The sequence below is a fragment of the Anomaloglossus baeobatrachus genome, chromosome 5 (genome assembly GCF_048569485.1).
Source record: "Anomaloglossus baeobatrachus isolate aAnoBae1 chromosome 5, aAnoBae1.hap1, whole genome shotgun sequence".
Lineage (NCBI taxonomy): Eukaryota > Metazoa > Chordata > Amphibia > Anura > Aromobatidae > Anomaloglossus > Anomaloglossus baeobatrachus.
Window position 1 is genome coordinate 24,242,013 of NC_134357.1, and position 18,771 is coordinate 24,260,783.

Below are 18,771 nucleotides of genomic sequence, written 5' to 3' on the forward strand. Positions count from 1 at the left end.
TTCTTTATTTAGAATCCTTCCTTTAGAAAAATGGAACCTTGTGCATTTCTCCCCTAAAATCAACATTGGAGCCTCATTGGCTGACAGGTCATAGGTCATGGTCATGTGATGCCTTTCTGCCAATCAGGCAGAGATGCATCTTAATTTGCATAAATTATAAGATCAAACTGATTAATAGAAATTCTAAATTTTCAGATATTTTGATTTATGATCCAAAAATGATCACAAATGCACTTTTGAATAAGAATGAAACAATGGATTTCTCAAATTTAAAGATTTTGCTATTAAATAACTCATTTTTGCGATAAACCACTGAAAATAGAAATGATGATTTATGGATTGAGATTTCTTTTTGCTTCTTTAGTTGCTTTTGTGTTTTTGTTATCGGCCGAGCTTCACTGTAATAAATCAGCAGCACCACCTACAGGCAACCAGTGGTACTGAACCCCCTCAAAAAAAAACAAACAAAAAATACACATCTCACACTCACCCTGAGGGTCGTCCCATCCAGTTCGGTGAAGAAGAGGTCGCCCCCGAGAAAGTCATCATTCAGGTAAAGCATCCCACTGAGGAGGAATCAATCACAGGAAGGGTATGGATACATTTCATATACATCAGCCCTAAATAAAATAAGTCCCTTGGTGATGTCAGAAAATATCACTAATGGAGGATCTGTGGCCTCTAAAGAAGAAGGGCCATGACAAATTACCACAAGTCTCCCATTCACTGCTATGGGCTTGTAATGCACATGGAAAGGCTGAGGACGCTGGTGGCTGCCTTTGTTTTTCCTTTAAATGCATTCATTTTAGGTTAAAAATTATTTTTGGAATGAGTTTAATTAAAATTTTTGGATTTTATCCTCGCTCTATTTTTCTGCACATTGTTTACTGTAGAATGAGTTAACTGAAAATCTGTCAGTGAGCTTCTTTTGACGATGGGAATTCCTAACTCTTTTTCAGAATTTCGTGCTGATTTAGAAGAAAGTTGAGTTGAAGATTGTGGACATAAATCAGCTTAGAACAAGACTGAGTTCACTTGTCCAGTAATCATCCGTTAGAATGGATCCTGCAGAGATCCGCTGGGAAAAAAAGTTTTGAAAACACAACTTTTATGTCCATTGTTAAATAACTGATGTCTGCAGGATCCATTGGGGTTTTTTGGGTTTTTTTTTAGCATCAGTGTCTATGGAAAACAGATCCATTAACGGATGGCTATTTAGCCTCCATTCTTCTTGCTTTTGTAAAGGATCTGTTTATTTTCTTACAGGATCCATTTCAAATGAAAAATAAATAGCAACAGATCTGTTCTCCGTAGACTCCAATATTAAAAAAAACGGATCCAGCAGAAATAATTTTTGCCAATGGATCCGTTCTAACAGATGACTACAGGACATGAGAACTCAGCCTGAAAGAGTTAGGCTATGTGCCCACGCTGCGGAAAATGCGCGGATTTTGCCGCGGATTTCTCGCGGAAATGTCGCAGATTTTCCAGAAATCTGCAGCACAGCTACTCCCCAGCCATTTCTATGGCATTTGGGAAATGCTGTGCCCACGCTGCGGATTTTTCCGCAGTGGAAATCATGCGGATTTCCGAGCGGAAAAATCTGCAGCATGTCAATTATTGTTGCGGATTTACCTGCGGATTTTGCCTATTCAATCGAATGTAAAAAAAAACAAAAAAAAACACAAATCGCAAAATCCGCAACGAAATCCGCGTCAAATCCGCGACAAATCCGCAACAAATCCGCACAAAATCAGCACCTATGAAAAGGTGCGGATTGCGGGGAAATGCTGCGGATTTAGCTGTAGAAAAATCCGCAGATACAGAGTCCCGTGGGCACATAGCCTTACAAATTTCAGAACGAGCTCACCAATGGATTCTCAGTTAACTCATTCTGCAGCCAGCAATGTACAGGGAAACAGAGCAAAATTGTGCAAGATTTTTTAAATAAAACCTGATTGCTCAAAATATTTTTTAGCCCGAAATACATAAAGCTTCTAAATGTATCTGTGCACTTTAATCCTCAGTATGTTCTTCCTATGTACTTGCACTATCCAGCGAAAACTGTTGGCATGATCACTCCACCCGAGTACATTTTTCTTTCTTACCTAAAATGCAGAAATTTCGGGCTAAAAATTAGTTTTGCAAATAGGTGTCAGAAAAAAGTGGCACCGTTTAGATCTAAAGCCTTTCTATTGCTGTCTGCAGAATGAGTTAACTAAGAATCCATCAGTGAGCTCTCTATGGTGGTCTGAACATATCAATGTTACAGGGAAAAAAAGGATCTGTAAAAGTAAAAGCCAAAATTTGCAATGAAACCCAAATATTACTTTTAGCCCAAACATATATATACATACATAAATCGTCTGCATAGATGGACAACCCCTTTAGGTACAAGGCCTTGGGGTGCACTACGTAGAACGTCAGGTGCACACATGCTCTCTGCAATGTTTGTTGGCAGGGTCTCATTAGTGCAGCTTTGGGTTTTGCGGCTTATAAATAAAAGATGGTGACAAAACGTTTTTAATACTAGTCCTGCCGAGAGGACACATGGGGGGGGTCTGGGGTCTCCATGTTCACCCACCTATAGTCTCGGTGAATATATGCGGGGGGCTCCCGCCAGCACTCCTTCTCCTCGGGGTCCAGGATACAATTGTCTGCATGGACGGGGTGACTGAGATCGGAGCGCCCCTCCTGTCCTCCTGATACCCGCAGTGAAAAGAGGAGACAAAGTTAAAGGGGTGATTGATATGTGCCCAAAGTGATCGATAGCAGCGGTCTCAGTTACCCTCAATGGCTGAGCGGCACACAAGCTGCGAGTACGAGAAATGTAACGTCTTGGCCTCAAAGTATGACTGCGTCAGAATCCGGGTGCGCTCCGTGGCGTGATACAGAAAATGAGCGCGGTGACGATCCACCAATCCAAAGGAGACCAGCTGCAAAGAGATCCGCAGAATCAGGAAAGATCACCAGTAATCACCAGTAACTACCCAACGGGAACCATTCTATCCGAAATCTAAGGCAAGGTCTTTTGAGGGTCACTGCTGCCAGCCGGGTCGCGCTTGTCAGTGTTCCCGTAGCCTGGAGAGATCGGACATGTTTTCGCTCTCTCCAGGCTCAGATGTAGCAGTGCTGGAAGCGTCGTGGGACCTCGTGTGGATTATGTCGGACCTGCAGGGGTGTTTAGGGGTTTAATACAGTGGTCTTCGTATTTTATTTCAAATAAAATATTTTTTGGGTGTTTGTGTTTATTTCTTTTCACTTACAAGTTAGTGATGGGGGGGTCTCATACATGCCTGCCATCACTAATCTAGGGCTTAGTGGCAGCTGTGAGCTGAGATTAATCCCTTATTACCCTGATTGCCACTGCACCAGGGCAATCGAAAAGGGCCGGGTAAAGTGCTGAGATTAACGCATCTAATGGATGCGACAATCCTGGGCAGCTACACACTGATATTTTTAGGCTGCGGGGCTCCCAATAACCGTGAGTCTCCCCAGCCTGAGAATACCAGCCCCCAGCTGTCAGGCTTTATCTTGGCTGGTTATCAAAATTGGGGGGACCGCACGCTGGTTTCATTCATTTATTTATTTTTACTGAACACCTGCAGACCGGGTCTGTAATTGGAAGCGTCAGATGCTGTGACACAGACTTGGGGTGCTGTTTGACTGCAACCAATCACAGACCCCGGGGGAGGGGGCAGCAGTGAATATGCATGAGCCTAATGAGCGGTCCCAAAAGAAGAGGAGCAGTGTGATAGCCCTGCCGGTGATCGGAGAGTATGAAGCACTTGCTACAACCCCCTTTGCGGCAGATTCTGGGGACCGGCATCTGACCAGATACCGGAGATCAATCGGGGTTGGCAGGGGATTGATCTGAGAGTCTCCCCATCACTAGTGAGAAACCCAGCGACAAAATGCAAAAACATAGAACATGCTGCAGTTTATTTGTCAGACGTTTGTGCCAAATAAACTGCAACTTGCGCACAGCAAATCTGAATTCTCATAGACTTTGCTGGGAAGTCAAAAGTCAGAACTTTCTGACAACAAAACTGCACCAAAAAACGTGACAAAAATGCAACAAAAACTGCAGCGTGCGCATAAAGCCTTAGGGGTACTTTGCACGCTGTGACATCGCAAGCCGATGCTGCGATGCCGAGCGCGATAGTCCCCGCCCCAGTCGCAGCTGCGATATCCTTGTGATAGCTGCCTTAGCGAACATTATCGCTACGGCAGCTTCACATGGACTCGCCTGTCCTGGGACGTCGCTCTGGCTGGCGACCCGCCTCCTTATTAAGGGGGCGGGTCGTACGGCGTCACTGCGACGTCACACGGCAGGCGGCCAATAGGAGCGGAGGGGCAGAGATGAGCGGGACGTAAACATCCTGCCCACCTTCCCGCATATCCTACGGGAGCCGCCGGCGGCAGGTAAGGAGATGTTCCTTGCTCCTGCGGCTTCACACACAGCGATGTGTCCTGCCGCAGGAGCGAGGAACAACATCGGACCATCGCGTCAGCGTAATTATGGATTATGCCGACGCTGCACCGATGATACTATTACGACGCTTTTGCGCTTGTTAATCGTATCATCTAGGCTTTACACACTACGATGTCGCCTGTGATGCCGGATGTGCGTCACTTTCAATTTGACCCCACCGACATCGCACCTGCGATGTCGTAGTGTGCAAAGTACCCCTTAGAGTTGATTTTCTGATTAGACAGTGTCTAATTTGGAGAGGTTTCCCTCTGGTTCCTCCTTACAGAGGTGACCGCACTTCCTAGTTTCCTCCATGTTTTCAAAAACATCTTTAAAAATTTAAAAAAATAAATCTCCCAAAACTTCTTTTATGAAAATCAAAGTAGAAATAGATTGGAAAAGTTTTCCAAAAGTTTTGAAGCCCTTTTTGAGGAGGATTTTGGGGGATTATCCGCTCTGAAAACTCCTAAAAAATACTCCATAGCTGGTAGGTGCACATATCGCATTTTTGCTGAGTTTTTGGAGCGGACACTCCATTGTTTAAAGAGTTTGGCTATTTGGTGGAGGATTTCACAGTTTTTGCTCCTAAAATTCAGCAAAAACCCCCCAAATCCTCCGTATGTGCACAGCTAAGGGGACGTGAGCACGGTGTCTTTTAGATGCTGGGGTACCTGCACCGGTTTTGCTTATTAAGACGCTCCAGGCAGACGCCGCAGGGGTTTATCCCTTCCCCTGATGACTTTTCGGACATCTTTGCCATCTGTATTTTATTTTTTTACATTCTATATATTCACAATATATAATAGTGACAGGTCCCTTCATGACTTTCCAAATCTGAAGCAGTTAAAAGAAGGGGGAAAACTTGTCAGTTTTGGCCTCCATTAGAAAACCTCTGTATGCACAGAGCCTTAAGGCCCCGTCACACACAGAGATAAATCTTTGGCAGATCTGTGGTTGCAGTGAAATCATGGACATATTGTTCCATTTGTACACAGCCACAAACCTGGCACTGATTGTCCACAATTTCACTGCAACCACAGATCTACCACAGATCTACCACAGATCTACCACAGATCTACCACAGATCTACCACAGATCTACCACAGATCTACCACAGATCTACCACAGATCTACCACAGATCTGCCACAGATCTGCCACAGATCTGCCACAGATCTGCCACAGATCTGCCACAGATCTGCCACAGATCCACCACAGAGCCACCACAGATCCATCTCTGTGTGTGACAGGGCCTTTAGAGGGGAGGAGTAGACCCAGAGATCATCTGTGGAGGCGGCCATCTTGGCGTAGTCCTGTTTGCTGAGGGCAGACTAGTGGAAGGACTCAGACCTACAGCATGTCCACAGATTTGTACCTGAAGGGCCTGCAGGACGGTCAGGCCTTGGATTTGCTCGTGAGACGTGTGCGGTGATCGTCTTCTCCTCATGGCCTCACCGGTGGCTTCTGCTTCCTGGGTGCGGATAAAAGACGAAGAGGACATCATAATGACATTAGGATAAGAAAAAAAAAATAGTTTTTCACATTATAGGGTAAAGTGAACTCAAAACTACGACTCCAGTGACAAAAAAGAAGCGTCGGAGACGGAAAAGTAACAAAGTGATGGCTCCTGGAAGAAAGGGAGGGAAGAATTAAAGTGCAAAAAAACTAAATTGGCTGCGTTCTTAAAGGAATTATCCACGGATCATAGACTACCAGTAAGGCTACAAAAGCCTTAACTCCTCTAGCCCACCAGGGAAGCTGGTACTACCCTTTCCACCATATCCTCCACGTACCTGCACGAGTCCCAGCAATGCCTCGCACTCCTCGTCAGTAAGGACTCCGTCCAAGGTGACTCTGGAGGTCCCGTTCATTTGCCTGGGTGTCAGCGTCACCGTCACCTCCTCGTACGGCAGTTGTCCTGCAGAATATGAGGTACGCTTATGGCGGTGTAATATCAGGACTGGTGGTGGTGTCCAATGATGTGTAAAAGTGCGCAACCATCAATTTACTCCTATGTCTATATCATTGCTTGATCACAGCACGAAAAGTGGACACTGCGACACAATAAGCCTCACCACAAGTGGCACCGTACTCACCGCCCGCCTCCTCTGCAGCCGCTCGCTCCGCCCTGGGATAAAAAACAAACATAAAACCTCATTATACAGAGTATAAGCCACAGAGAAACTGCCATGTGATTGACTGCGGAGAGGTGGCGCAGCGGGGGTTGGCAGCGCCCAGGGGAAGGCGTACCACAAATCAATAATATTCCAATATGAATGGTCCTTTAAAAGTCCTAGTGCCCCCTTTGTGTTAACCCTCCCCCCCAAAAAAATTTACATTCGCCTAATCTAAGTTCCCAATTTTTTCGGCTCCCTGCTCCACCACCAGATCCAGCACCAGATCCAGCGCTATCAGAGCAATGTTGATGCCCAAACATTTCACAGAGGCTTTTGGTAAGAAGTCCGTCCTGGATTTTAGGGGCCATCAACGCCGCCGCTACTATTATTTATTTTTTTATTTTTTTTTTTTTAGACGTTTGCGCCCCTGTAGTTCACCCCCCCGTACTGCTGAACCTTAGGGGTGCCCTCACCTGATTCTCTCTCGAAGACTCTCGGGGATAATTTCTTCTGGAGTCCAAAGATCCTAAAAAGACAGAGGGTCACATTTATCAAAAACGTCAAGAAAATGGTTCGTCATTTATATTCTGTCTGGGGGGGGGGGTGGTCACTTAAAGGGTAATTCCCACAATTGTATATAAAGCCCTAGTTATAGCATAGGGATTGAGTTACAGATTGTTGGGGGTACGACCGTTGGGAACCCCATAGGATCCCAGGAAGGGGGCTGTTTCCAGCAGCCTCATAGAGAATGAATGTGATTCATTTAGATGGGAATGTGAAGGGGCCTGTTTTTGGGATAACTGGGGGTCTCAGAGTTCAGACCCCCAGTAATCAGTGAGTTATCTCCTACCCAATTGTAGGAGTTCCCCTTTAAATTGATGCATAGCTCCTACATGATCAGGTGCGTTGTACATTGTAGATGGGTTTATTCTATACGGGGCCACATTGTAGATAGGTTCTTCTAAAGGGGGCCATATTGTTGACTGGATTCTCTATAGGGGGCCACATTGTAGACGGGTTCTTTTATAGGGGGCCACATTGTAGACGGGTTCTTTTATAGGGGGCCACATTGTAGACGGGTTCTTCTATAGGGGGCCACATTGTAGATGGGTTCTTCTATAGGGGGCCACATTGTAGATGGGTTCTTCTATAGGGGGCCACATTGTAGATGGGTTTATTCTATATGGGGCCACATTGTAGATGGGTTCTTTTATAGGGGGCCACATTGTAGATGGGTTCTTCTATAGGGGGCCACATTGTAGATGGGTTCTTCTATAGGGGGCCACATTGTAGATGGGTTCTTCTATAGGGGGCCACATTGTAGATGGGTTCTTCTATAGGGGGCCACATTATAGATGGGTTCTTCTATAGGGGGCCACATTGTAGATGGGTTCTTCTATAGGGGGCCACATTGTAGATGGGTTATTCTATAGGGGGCCACATTGTAGATGGGTTCTTCTATAGGGGGCCACATTGTAGATGGGTTCTTCTATAGGGGGCCACATTGTAGATGGGTTTATTCTATAAGGGGCCACATTGTAGATGGGTTTATTCTATATGGGGCCACATTGTGGACTGGATTCTCTATAGGGGGCCACATTGTAGATGGGTTCTTCTATAGGGGGCCACATTGTAGATGGGTTCTTCTATAGGGGGCCACATTGTAGATGGGTTCTTCTATAGGGGGCCACATTGTAGATGGGTTCTTCTATAGGGGGCCACATTGTAGATGGGTTCTTCTATAGGGGGCCACATTGTAGATAGGTTCTTCTATAGGGGGCCACATTGTAGATGGGTTCTTCTATAGGGGGCCACATTGTAGATGGGTTTATTCTATATGGGGCCACATTGTAGATGGGTTTATTCTATATGGGGCCACATTGTGGACTGGATTCTCTATAGGGGGCCACATTGTAAATGGGTTCTTCTATAGGGGGCCACATTGGGGACTGGATTCTCTATAGGGGGCCACATTGTAGATGGGTTCTTCTATAGGGAGCCACATTGTAGATTAATTCTTCTATAGTGGGTCATATTGTAGACGGGTTCTTCTATAGGGGGCCACATTATGGACTGGTTCTTCTATAGGGGGCCACCTTGTGGACTGGATTCTCTATAGGGGGCCACATTGTAGATGGGTTCTTCTATAGGGGGCCACATTGGGGACTGGATTCTCTATAGGGGGCCACATTGTAGATGGGTTCTTCTATAGGGGGCCACATTGTGGACTGGTTCTTCTATAGGGGGCCACATTGTAGATGGGTTCTTCTATAGGTAGCCACATTGTAGACTGATTCTTCTATAGTGGGTCATATTATGGACTGGTTCTTCTATAGGGGGCCACATTGTAGATGGGTTCATCTATAGGGGGCCACTATGTAAGACATGTCATGGATTATAGATTTTTTAGGTGCTGCACACAGATGCCCATAGCTTGATACAATGTATCCGTGCAAGAAAAAATGTATCATTGAAATCCAGAGATGACGTTTTAGACTAGATCTATTGTAACAAACCCTCTGCTGTAAGAAGTATTTGGTCTGTACGTAAACAAGAATGTTCCCCTTTACTGACACTAAGCAGAGATTTTGAGGGGAAAAAATGGATATTACTTGCATTTAAAGGGGTTGTCGATTTTTGGAGACTTTTTTTTACTTTTTAACTTAAGTGCATTTTGCAGTCAGGTTTCATTAAAAATTGTGCACCATTTGCCTTTAATAGCCTGTGTGTTGCATTGTCTATTACTGCACAGTGAGTTAACTGAGAATCCATCAGTGAGCTCAGTATGAAGTTCACTTTTTCTGAGCCCCTTTCAGCTGATTTATGACCACAGAGCTCATCAAAGTTGAATGTGCAGGAAACAAAAAGTTTGTAAAATCTAAACAATGCAAAATCATTAATGAAAGTTAATTGCAAAGTTAATTTAGCCCAAAATACACATAACATTGACTCCAAAAGTGTTTAATTAGTGATTGTTTCTAATTTGCATCCGAAAACTGTCGCTACTCCAATGTGTAATTAGGGCTTGTTTAATAATCTACGGAGTTAATAAACGGTTCTGACCGGATCCTGGAAGTCGATGCCCAGGTTCTCCATGATATAATACAACAACTTCTTCTCGGACAGCGCCTGGCGCACGTATGAGGCGATATTCTGCAAAGCGAAACACAAAATATAATCTACAACCTCAAAATAAGTCACCCAAAAAGTGAGAAAAATTAAAGGAATTTTCCATCATTATCAGCAAATAACACTGAGAAGAGAACAGATTTTCCCATTGATGCTCAGGAATCAGTGACTCCAGCTGAGCTGCGTTACAGTCTGAAATGGTTCGATTTCCAGCCCTTTTGTCACAGAGGTTTTGAAGGTTGGGCAGTCCCTCCTCCATGCTTTACACTGCAGCTATGCTTTTTCAGACTGGCTTGTGGAGATCCCATTACTGCAGCAGATGATCAGAGATTACAGCTTAGATTCAGTTTACATGGGACTGATGGTTGGATGTCCACTCCCTCTCTCCTGGTCTCCCCCATGCTCTATACTGCAGCTTTGCTTTTTTAGACTGGCTTGTGGAGATCCCATTACTGCAGGAGATGATCAGAGATTACAGTTTAAATCCACTGTTTACAAGAGACTATGATGATTTGATATCCACTCCCTCTCTCCTGGTCTCCCCCATGCTTTGTACTGCAGCACTGCTTTTGGAGATTGTCTTTTAGAGAGAACAGTTTGAGAGTCTACAGCTTAGTTTCTCTGTCTATTCAAATCTATGATCGCCTAATGTCAACCCCTTCGCTTCGCTACCATCCCCTACCCCACATGTTTCATCCTCCATGCTTTATACTGCATCTCTGCTTTCTGAGATTGGTTTATGGAGATCAATTCAAGAGATGGTCAGTGGCATCAGCTTAGCACCACTGTCTGTTAGAGTCTAAGATAACCTTATATCCACCCCCTGTCTCATAAGAGGCTCAGACTACAGATCTGTCCCCCTATGCTTTATACTGCAGCTTTGCTTTCTGAGACTACCAGGTGACGATCAGTTTGAACTCGGGCTACAGAGATGACCAGTGACATCAGCTTAGCACCACTGTCTGTTAGAGTCTGGGATGGCCTTATATCCACCCCGTCTCATAAGAGGCTCAGACCACAGATCTGTACCCCCATGCTTTATACTGCAGCTTTGCTTTCTAAGACTAGCTTGAAGCGATCAGTTTGAAATCAGCATACTGTGATGATCAGTGACTCTGGCTTTGCTGCACTGTCAGTTAAAGTCTGATATTTACCCCCGCCTCATCAGAGGCTCCTGCTAATCATCTGCCCCTTTTCCATGCTTTATACTGCAGCACTGCTTTTCATTACATTGATTTATGAAGATCACATAGATGAAACCAGTAATTAAAGGTAACTTTTCTCCATATAATGTAATTACTAAACCATGCTTGGGACAAACATGCAGGAGTCGGGGACATCTGGGGGGGCACATACTTTTCACAGTGATTACCTCTCGTGCTCTGATCTCAGTTTTGCTCTGCAGTTTCTGTTCATATCTGCGCAGATCTTCCAGCACAGTCTCATTATGTGGATGGAAAAGCAGCAGCGACCGTGCGATCTGCGCAGCCGACTCCCAGTCCCCGACTGTAAAGAGAAAAGACGTACAAGATGGAAGCTCTGGAACGGTCCGAACCCTGCAGCCATGCGAACCTCACAATGAGGTGAATTATGGAGGATCAGCTATGACCTCCGCACGGCCCCAGGGGTGAAGAGCTCTGGCACTTTGTAATAAGACTAGAATACCCAGAATGCCCTAGAAGCTATAGCCAGGCGCAACCGCGACTAGGCTCAGAGGTACTGGTTGCCCGATGACCACAGCGCCTGTTTCAGCTGGATGTGCCTCAGAGGGCTGAAATACATCGCAGCACAGAGACCTGTCGGGTCCCTGCACTGCGATGTACCGGACGTCAATTAAGGCTATGAATATTCACTGATTGCCACTCCCATACTCCAGGGCATGGAAAGCAGCAAATATTCTGACAAGTGGGCGCGCATGGCAGTGACGTCATGCACTGCGGCTCTTACATACTGGTCAGTTGCCAACATGCCAGCGTCAGAGGAGGACACCGGTGGAGTGGCAGGGAAGTGAGTGTAATTGTTTCTTTTTTTTTTTGTCCCGCGGGGGATCATAGTTACCAGGATGCGGACATATACCAGGATGGGGCTATATACCAGGAATATATACCACAATGGGGACATGATGAAGCTATATATACCAGGATGGGGATATGTTGGGGCCATGTATACCAGGATGTGGACATATATACCATGAAGGGGCTATAAATTACAGGATAGGGAAATGATGGGGATGTATATACCAGAATGGGACATGATGTGGCTGCATATACAAGGATGGGGCCATATACACCATGATGGACCCGTGATGGGGACATATATACCAGGATGGGGACATGATGGGGACATCTATACCAGGATGGGGCCATGATGGGGACATCTATACCAGGATGGGGTCATTATGGGGATATATATACCAGGATGAGGCCATGATGGGGATATATATACCAGGATGAGGCCATGATGGGGATATATATACCAGGATGGGGCCATCTATACTAGGATGGGACCATGATGGGGATATCTATACCAGGATGGGGCCATCATAGCGTTATATATACCAGGATGGGGCCATGATGGGGATAAATATACCAGCATATAGCCATGATGGGGTCATACACCAGGATGTGGGACATGTTTACCAAGAAGTGGCCCAGGATGGGGACATTAGTACAAAGAAGGGGATTGGGAAAACTTGTATGTCTTTATATGATTTCAAATGCTACAAAGGCCCAGGTAGGGGGGCCTAGATCAAACCTTGCACCGGGGTTCATCGTACTCTAGTTATGCAACTGGCTGCCGCTGTAAGGACATACTGGGACTTGTAGATTTTACAATAAAAGGTGACGCACAGCCAGGAGAAGGTGACGTGTGGCCAGGAGAAGGTGACGCGTGGCCAGGAGAAGGTGACACGCGGCCAGGAGAAGGTGACACGCGGCCAGGAGAAGGTGACGCGTGGCCAGGAGAAGGTGACACGCGGCCAGGAGAAGGTGACATGCGGCCAGGAGAAGGTGACGCGGGCCAGGAGAAGGTGACGCACGGCCAGGAGAAGGTGACGTGTGGCCAGGAGAAGGTGACACGCGGCCAGGAGAAGGTGACGTACGCTGAGCATATCCTCGCTGAAGCAGCTGCAGATGAGATACGAGGACATCCGTCGGGGAGCGCTTCTGTCCCGGCGTTAGTGACACCTCCAGGGCGCAGCGCTGCTTACACTGGAGGACCTGAGCGTAATATTCTGGGAGAGAATGGAAATATGTTATAATCCATGGTGGAAACAGAAGAACGGTCAAACACGTACATTTAGGGTAAAGTGGATACCCTGTTGGGTATTTCATCTCATTTACTCCATTTACATCCAAAGCAGCTTCCAAAATTTGGATAATCACCCTGGAAAACTGACTGCAGCCATATGTTTAGGGTCACTCCATGAGTGAACATAGGGGAGACTACAGGTCAAGGAGCTCCAGAGAAGACATCTAAAGATACCTGCAATGACCTCAGGGAAGTCTCGGTGGGTTTCATCCTCGCGCTCTCGTAATCCCTCGCACAGGGTCCGGCAGTCATGAAGTGCAGACAGGCACGAGCTCAGAGACTCCTCCAGCCTCAGGACTGAGGCAGTTGGACGCTCCTGAGATAGTAGAGTCAACGCTTGGGCCAACAGAGCCTGGGGTAAGAGGACACCATGGTGGTCAGCCAGGAGGGGCACAACCAGAGGCAAGAGATGCCAATATGGAGGAGTAACAGTTCATAAATTGTAGTATCCGCTATCATTACCTTGTACCGCGGCTCCTCCAGGTCTCGAAAGCTCTGCTCTTCAACCCCTTTCATGGTGCGGTACCGGGTAATGTCCCCTTGAATCTGTTCATGGTGGGGGTTCCTCACATAGAAAGTGTACGCAGCAGAGGCCGCTTCAGCCAACTCCTCCAGCTGTGAAACGTGAGGAAAATACAGATGTAGGTCAGGCCCACCAGAAATTATTACCAGTTTCATCAGACGTTAAAACCAATGTCTTTTTCATCCCACAGAAACTAAGACTCCCCCATCCCATCAGAGCCTAGAGCCAATGGTGCCTCCATCCAGCTGAAACTAGAGCCAATGGAGCCTTCATCCCACTAGAGCTGAGAGCCAATGGTGCCTCCATCCAGCCAGAACTGAGAGCCAAAGGCTACTATCCCATCAGAGGCTAGAGCCAATGGAGCCTCCATCCAGCCAGAAGCCAGAGCCAATGGTGCCTTCATCCAATCAGAAGGTAGAGCCAAGGGAGCCTCCATCCAGCCAGAAGTTAGAGCCAATGGTGCCTCCATCTAGCCAGAAGCCAGAGCCAATGGTGCCTCCATCCAGCTGAAACTAGAACCAATGACTACTATCCCATCAGAGGCTAGAGCCAATAGCACCTCCATCCAGCTAGAAGCTAGAGCCAATGGAGCCTCCATCCAGCTAGAAGCTAGAGCCAATGGAGCCTCTATCCAGCAAGAAGCTAGAGCCAATGGAGCCTCTATCCAGCAAGAAGCTAGAGCCAATGGAGCCTCCATCCAGCAAGAAGCTAGAGCCACTGGAGCTTCCATCCCACTAGAGCTGACAGCCAATGGCTAGTATCGCATCAGAGCGATCCATGCTTACATCAGCTAGAACCTAGAGTCAATGGCTACTATCCCATCAGAGGCTAGAGCCAATGGCACCTCCTTCCAGCCAGAAGCTAGAGCCAATGGAACCTCCATCCCGCTAGAGCTGAGAGCCAATGGCTACTATGCCATCAAAGGCTAGCGTCAATGGTGTCTCCATCCCATGAAAGCCTAGAGCTAAAAGCACCTCCATCCAGCTGAAACCTAGAGCCATCCATACTTCCGTCCCACTAGAGCCTAGAGCCAACGGCACCTTCTACCGTCCAGACCCTAGAGTCAATGGTGCCTTTATCCCTTTATATAGGAACCTGGAACCATTAGACGTGTTCCTTCAAATTTCGTATTTATTTTTCTATTAAAATTGTGAGCCATCAGGCAGGTTTATCATCAGGACAAGAACCAACACAGTTCGACCATGAGAAATAGAGCTAGAATACCCCCTATACGACCAGAATCTAGAATAATTACCCCCCAAACATCCGGAATCTAGAACAATAATACCTCCCTCCTCCCCCACGACTGGTCCCCCCATGACCAGAATCTAGAACAATAATACACCCCCCCCCCAACGACCATAATCTAGAGCAATAATACCCTCAAATGCCCAGAATCTAGAGCAATAATACCCCCCCCATACGACCGGAATCTGGAGCAATAATATCCCCAAATGACTGTAATCTAGAGCAATACCCCCATACAACCAGAATCTAGAGCAATAATACCCCTATTCAACTGGAATCTAGAGCAATACCACCAGAATATAGAGCAATAATACCCCCAAATGCCCAGAATCTAGAGTAATAATACTCCCATACAACCGGAACCTAGTGCAATACCTCCAAATGACCAGAATCTAGAGCAATAATACTCCCAATCGGCCAGAATTTAGAGATCTAGAGCAATGATATCCCCCTGAATGACCAGAATCTGGAGCAATAATACCCCCCCCAACGCCTATAATCTAGAGCAATAATACCCCCCCCCCAACGACCGGAATCTAGAACAATAATACTCTCAAACGACCATAATCTAGAGCAATAATACCCCCAAACGACCGGAATCTAACGCAAAACTATCCCCAAAAGACTGTAATCTAGAGCAAAACCCCCATACAACCAGGATTCTGAACAATGCCCCCATAACACCAGAGTCTAGAGCAATAATACCCCATAGGACCGGAATGTAGCGCCAATTATGCCCCCATAAGACCAAAATCTACAGCAATAATACCCCCATTCGGCCCAGATGTCTCTACGGCCTATGTGGGCGCTTTTTCCTCCGGTTGTTTTTTATTTCCTGTTCCTATATACAGATGGTGTGTCCCCCCCATCCCCCACCATATACACACTTCCACGAGTGCAAGACCCTTCATGGCAGCAATGCATTCTGGGCTGTTAACCCCTTAAATAACTTTCCTGGACAATTTTCCAAAAATCATCTCCCATCAAAGAATGAGCCATTGCAGCCCCCGGCCATACACTGTCCACTTTCTGCAGAGTATTGCACTGTACCATACACTGCCATGGCATCCAGAATATGATAACTGCCCACCTCTGTCCCCATTATACAGCATATGTGGATCACTCCTAGACCCTCTAAGTAAAGCATCCCTGCAGATCATTGCATTTCACCATGCCCTCCAATCTGGACTGCAGACTATCATTTCTTCATTACTTACCTTTGTGCCTTTGGAACCAATTGCAGAACATTGTACCTGGAACAGCAGTTTAACCCTTCCCTGCTCTGCAGATTATTGCATCTTATAGCTGCATCTGTCATAGCACTGTCTGCAGGCAAAACCATCTACCCACCAGTTTGGGACACTGCAGACTATTGCACCAGCGCCAGTGCACCAAAACTGAGAACACCTTCACCTGCAGCCCCCAGACGCCCCCTTGTGCTGCAGAATATTGCACCAGTGTCAGTCCACCCCTCTGCAGACTGTGGTATCTCCACTATGCAGAACATTACACTCTGGTCCATCAGTCTCACTATATGAGGCACCCCCCTTACATCCCCTGTGCTGCAGAGTATTGCACCAGTGTCAGTCCACCGCTCTGCAGAACATTATACCCTTACCCATCAGTCCCACTATGTGAGCCAATCCCCTTACACCCCTCTGCACTGCAGACTATTGCACCAGTGTTAGTCCACCCCTCTGCAGACTGTGGTACCTCCACTATGCAGAGCATTACACCCTGTCCCATCAATCTCACTATGTAGGGAAGCCTTCTTACACCCCCTGTGCTGCTGACTATTGCACCAGTGTTAGTCCACCCCTCTGCAGACTGTTTAGTCCACCCCTCTGCAGACTGTGCTATCTCCACTATGCAGAACATTACACCCTGGCCCATCAGTAACCCCCTGTGCTGCAGACTATTGCACTAGTGTTAGTCCACCCCTCTGCAGACTGTGGTACCTCCACTATGCAGAACATTACACCCTGGCCCATCAGTCCCCTCTGTGTTGCAGACTATTGCACCAGTGTCAGTCCACCCCTCTGCAGACTGTGCTATCTCTACTATGCAGAGCATTACACCCTGGCCCATCAGTCCCCCTGTGCTGCAGACTATTGCACCAGTGTCAGTCCACCCCTCTGCAGACTGTGCTATCTCCACTATGCAGAGCATTGCACCCTGGCCCATCAGTCCCTCTGTGTTGCAGACTATTGCACCAGTGTCAGTCCACCCCTCTGCAGACTGTGCTATCTCTACTATGCAGAGCATTACACCCTGGCCCATCAGTCCCCCTGTGCTGCAGACTATTGCACCAGTGTCAGTCCACCCCTCTGCAGACTGTGCTATCTCCACTATGCAGAGCATTGCACCCTGGCCCATCAGTCCCCCTGTGCTGCAGACTATCGCCCGTCTCACCCGGTAGTGCGCCACCTGCAGGTAGTTGTAGGCCGCCCCCTTGTGGAAGGTGTTCTCGGTGTCCTGGGTCAGGCGGTACCGGGACGGCTCCCCCAGCCGGCGGCGCTCGCAGCTCAGCAGACAGTCCGCTCTCTCCATCACCGCCTCCTCCAGCCGGGCCCCCCGGAGCCCGCACTCCTCCCCGCATCGCAGCCGGGCCCCCCGCACCTCCTGCAGGCTCCGCAGCGCCCCCCACAGCTTGTCCCGCGCCTCCGACCACTCGCCCTTAGAAAAGAGAGAGACCCCGTCCCAGAGCAGCTCATCGGGGGGCTGCAGCGTCAGGGAGTGCACCAGCCCCAGGCCGAGGAGCAGGAGAGGGGCCTGCATGCTGGGGGCTGCGGGGACCGAGACAGGCCAAATCTGACATTCCCAGAGAGGGGGGCTGGGGGAGGGGAGAGGGGGCAGGTAACAGCCAACGTGGACGAATAGTGGCAAACACAGGCTGAAAATAATAAACAGAGGAAAGAAAGTGACAACTGCAAAGAGAGGAAAGAAAGAAACTATCAACTGTAGAGAGGAAAGATAGAAAGTAACAACTGCAAAGAGGAAAGAAAGAAAGTGACAACTGCAGAGAGAGGAAAGAAAGAAAGAAAGTATTAACTGCAAAGAGAGGAGAGAAAGAAAGTATCAACTGCAGAGAGGAAAGAAAGAGAGAAAGAAACAACTGCAAAGAGAGGAAAGAAAGAAAGAAAGAAAGTATGTATCAACTGCAGAGAGGAGAGAAAGAAAGAAAGAAAGAAAGAAAGTATGTATCAACTGCAGAGAGGAGAGAAAGAAAGAAAGAAAGTATGTATCAACTGCAAAGAGAGGAGAGAAAGAAAGAAAGAAAGAAAGTATGTATCAACTGCAAAGAGAGGAGAGAAAGAAAGAAAGTATGTATCAACTGCAAAGAGAGGAGAGAAAGAAAGAAAGTATGTATCAACTGCAAAGAGAGGAGAGAAAGAAAGAAAGAAAGAAAGTATGTATCAACTGCAAAGAGAGGAGAGAAAGAAAGAAAGTATGTATCAACTGCAAAGAGAGGAGAGAAAGAAAGAAAGAAAGTATGTATCAACTGCAAAGAGAGGAGAGAAAGAAAGTATGTATCAACTGCAAAGAGAGGAGAGAAAGAAAGAAAGAAAGAAAGTATGTATCAACTGCAAAGAGAGGAGAGAAAGAAAGAAAGTATGTATCAACTGCAAAGAGAGGAGAGAAAGAAAGAAAGAAAGTATGTATCAACTGCAAAGAGAGGAGAGAAAGAAAGAAAGTATGTATCAACTGCAAAGAGAGGAGAGAAAGAAAGAAAGAAAGAAAGTATCAACTGCAAAGAGAGGAGAGAAAGAAAGAAAGAAAGAAAGTATGTATCAACTGCAAAGAGAGGAGAGAAAGAAAGAAAGTATGTATCAACTGCAAAGAGAGGAGAGAAAGAAAGTATGTATCAACTGCAAAGAGAGGAGAGAAAGAAAGAAAGTATGTATCAACTGCAAAGAGAGGAGAGAAAGAAAGAAAGAAAGAAAGAAAGAAAGTATGTATCAACTGCAGAGAG

The 18,771-nt window shown here is 46.7% G+C and overlaps 1 protein-coding gene across 1 annotated transcript in view; it reads right to left on the reverse strand.

Moving 5' to 3' along the window:
• P3H3 (prolyl 3-hydroxylase 3) overlaps positions 1–17,644 on the reverse strand; it is a 21,424-nt gene extending 3,780 nt beyond the window's left edge. The window contains exons 1-13 of the mRNA XM_075348297.1: positions 17,211–17,644; positions 13,490–13,642; positions 13,202–13,379; positions 12,819–12,950; positions 11,091–11,224; positions 9,653–9,742; positions 7,063–7,115; positions 6,569–6,600; positions 6,266–6,390; positions 5,848–5,943; positions 2,789–2,936; positions 2,585–2,702; positions 491–566 (exon numbers count right to left, since the gene is read on the reverse strand). Of these exons, the coding sequence (XP_075204412.1) occupies positions 491–566; positions 2,585–2,702; positions 2,789–2,936; positions 5,848–5,943; positions 6,266–6,390; positions 6,569–6,600; positions 7,063–7,115; positions 9,653–9,742; positions 11,091–11,224; positions 12,819–12,950; positions 13,202–13,379; positions 13,490–13,642; positions 17,211–17,576 (1,701 nt within the window). The 5' untranslated portion in view covers positions 17,577–17,644. The remainder of the gene's footprint in view (positions 1–490; positions 567–2,584; positions 2,703–2,788; positions 2,937–5,847; positions 5,944–6,265; positions 6,391–6,568; positions 6,601–7,062; positions 7,116–9,652; positions 9,743–11,090; positions 11,225–12,818; positions 12,951–13,201; positions 13,380–13,489; positions 13,643–17,210) is intronic.
• Between the last annotated feature and the right edge of the window lie 1,127 nt (positions 17,645–18,771).